The sequence below is a fragment of the Cornus florida genome, unplaced genomic scaffold (assembly GCF_030987335.1).
Source record: "Cornus florida cultivar Cherokee Brave unplaced genomic scaffold, ASM3098733v1 CherokeeBrave_3.0.0_Hap2_Chr05, whole genome shotgun sequence".
Classification (NCBI taxonomy): Eukaryota; Viridiplantae; Streptophyta; class Magnoliopsida; order Cornales; family Cornaceae; genus Cornus; species Cornus florida.
Genome location: NW_026775575.1, coordinates 91,269,182 through 91,272,319, shown reverse-complemented (window position 1 = coordinate 91,272,319; position 3,138 = coordinate 91,269,182). Strand labels below are relative to the sequence as shown.

The 3,138-nt window shown below is 32.4% G+C and overlaps 1 protein-coding gene across 1 annotated transcript; it reads left to right on the top strand.

Annotated features, from left to right (window-relative positions):
* LOC132310348 (2-oxoglutarate-dependent dioxygenase DAO-like) lies at positions 1-1,444 on the top strand. The gene is made up of 3 exons (XM_059808530.1): positions 1-402; positions 502-820; positions 918-1,444. Exons 1-3 carry the CDS (start codon positions 71-73, stop codon positions 1,164-1,166), a joined length of 900 nt encoding a protein of 299 aa, XP_059664513.1. The 5' UTR covers positions 1-70; the 3' UTR covers positions 1,167-1,444.
* Positions 1,445-3,138: the final 1,694 nt, after the last annotated feature.

Genomic DNA, 3,138 nt, shown 5'->3' with positions numbered 1-3,138 from the left:
ACCAACATTTTTTTTATATTTCCTTGACAAGAAACCCAAAAAAAATATTGGTTTGTAAACACATAAGAAAATGGCAAACACTATTCCAGTGATTGACATGAAAGAGGTTGAAGGCCAATCTAAGAAACTCATAGCCGCATGTGAGGAATGGGGAATTTTTAGGGTGACTAACCACGGCATCCCTCTGCCACTGCTCTCAGAAATGAAGTCGGTGACACGAGCCCTCCTCGACCTTCCTCTGGAAATCAAGCAGCGGGCACCTGACCGTGAAGGCTTTGGCAAGGGCTACAGTGCACCTGTTGAAAATATCAGTCTTCTCGAAGGTATGGATGTGTATGACATGGCCTCTCCTGGTGCTCTCGAGGCCTTTTGCTCTAGCCTAAATGTCACTCCTCGACAAAGGTACGCATATATATTATCTCTCATTAGAATATGTTTATGTGTGTGTATGTGTATATATAGAGAGAGATACAACAAAATGTTATGATTTGTTTGTTACAGGGAGACAATGATGAAATACAGTGAAGCTATGCATAAGTTGGCCATGAATATAGGAAACAGAATAGGTGAAGGTTTGGGGCTGGAGGGTGAATTGTTCAAGGGATGGTTTTGCCGGTTCAGATTAAACATCTACCGGTTCACTCCTGAAACCGTAGGATTAACTGGTGCCCCGATTCACACAGATATTAGTTTTCTTACCTTTTTGCAAGAGGATGATAAAGTTAACGGTCTAGAAATTGTGGACAACAAGTCTGGTAAACTTATTCCTGTTGATCCAGTTTCAGGCACCCTTGTTGTCAATGTTGGAGACATTGCTAAGGTGGGTTTTGAACAAATATTTTCTTTTCTTTCTCCAAACACACATGCAATATATCACACAATATATATATATATATTCTAACAATAATGTCTTACAGGCATGGAGCAATGGAAGATTTAACAACGTGAAGCATAGAGTGCAATGCAACGAAGGAAATACAAGGGTGTCGACTGTTTTGTTTATGTTAGGACCAAAGGACACAAAAGTGGAAGCACCACCACAGCTTGTTGATTCTAAACACCCTCGTCTCTACGTTCCTTTCTCTATTGAAGAATATACCCAGCTTCGTCTCTCTACCAGATTGCCGGCCGGTGAAGCTCTTGAAAAATTGAGAACAACCTCTTAAAAATAATCATGGAAAATGAATGGGAGCATTCCAGATTTGGAGATATTTTAATTAGACAAATGAAAATATAAAATAAAAAGCCCAATGGTACACCATTTTCTTAAGAGCCCAGTGTTTGACGGTTTAACTCTCGCTGGGGACATGTGAATATAAAATAAAAAGCTAAACATTTAGCTTCCAATTAGAAAATTAAGCAACTCATATTACTTTGTAAATTTCTGTCTCTTGTGATCGTTGAATTTTTTTTATAATAAAGCTCTCATTCTCATTCTCTTGAATTTTTACTTGGTATCAAGCAAGTTTGTTGAAATTTATGTTGCACAGGTCTCTCAAACGATTCCATGGTGATAAAGCCTTCACTATAAAAGGGTAAAGAAGTCATGAAAGCCAAAGGTATAAAAAATCAAAAGTCAAATGAAAGACGTGGGAATATATTTTTTTTAGATATTTTACTCCTATTCAAGGGAAGGGGGTCGATTGCAATTTTTTTTTACCATAAGGGTGAAAGACGTGGGAATATATTTTTTTTAGATATTTTACTCCTATTCAAGGGAAGGGGGTCGATTGCAATTTTTTTTTACCATAAGGGTGCTACTTGCAAAGAAATAGTTCGGAGGATTGTTCCATAAAAATGGAATAGTTTGAAGCTTTTTTTTCCACCTTAAATCAATAAATAGATATTTATTATTATTATTATTTTTATTATTTTTACCGATGGTGTAAGTAGTATCTCTTTTACCTCTCAAAGTGGATGGTGACAGTTTTTCAAAAGAACAAAATAAATGTGAATTTTTTGTCAATGATCTAAAATTATTTTTTGTATTAAATATTTTGATTTAAAAACATTATCTTATTATCATTCAACCATTCAATCGTAGCATGCGAGTACATAAAAATATATGTATAATCTACAAACATCTATAAAAATTTATGATGCTCCACAGTGTGTGTGTGTATATATATATATACACACACACATAATAGTTGTATGTAAGCATATAATTCGCATGCTCCTAAGAAAGGGAGGAAATTAAAAAAAAAAATTAAAAAAAAAAATTAAAAGCTATATCATTAATATTCTATTAAATCCGAAATTTATATCAAAGAAAGACTTCCTTTTTTTTTTTTTAACAATGCTTGTGATGGGTGAGTTAAAAAAATTAAATAAATAAATAAATAAAAACATCTAAATCAATAATATACTACTCTATTGAATCCTAAATTATGCATAAAAGTACAAAAAAACGTGAATTAATATATCAACAACATTGCTAGTGTACTAGTAAGCATAAACTGTGCAAATCATGAATTAACATCTTTTCTCACTCCTTGCTAAAATGGCATCATTTCATTACATTGATTCTAATACATAAAAATTAATGACGTGCTATCATTCTTATACCTATCAACTTCAATTCTAACAAGATGGTCCAACTGGAAAAATAATAAGAAATGCATGCATAATACAAAATCAACAATATCTTATAAAATTTTGACAGATAAATCCTCAGGCGCCTGTCATTTAGTCGCCCCTCCGAATTTGCAAAACTTAAAAATATGTGATTTGAAGGTAAATTGATCTTAATGCTTTGTCTTTTGATTTGTAAATTGTCCTATTTAAATTATAAATTTATTATTTTAACCTTTTTTAATTTTTTTAATAGACCAAATTAACTGTCTCTACAGTTTCAGGCAAAAAGCTCAGTTACAAGAGGAATCAATTTACATTACTAGCTTGTTATTAGTAATTAATTTACATTCCTTGAATTAAATTAGCCTTAATATGACAAAACCAATTCAAGTTCCAAAGCTTAACAAGATTAAACCCACCAAAAAATAAAACAAATCAACAAAAATAATAGACATTATACAGAGAATTCCAAATGGGTAGACTATAAAGTGACTAAAACAAAAGCCTTAAAAATGACAAAACAAATCAAGTTCCCAAGCTTAACAAGATTAAACCCACAAA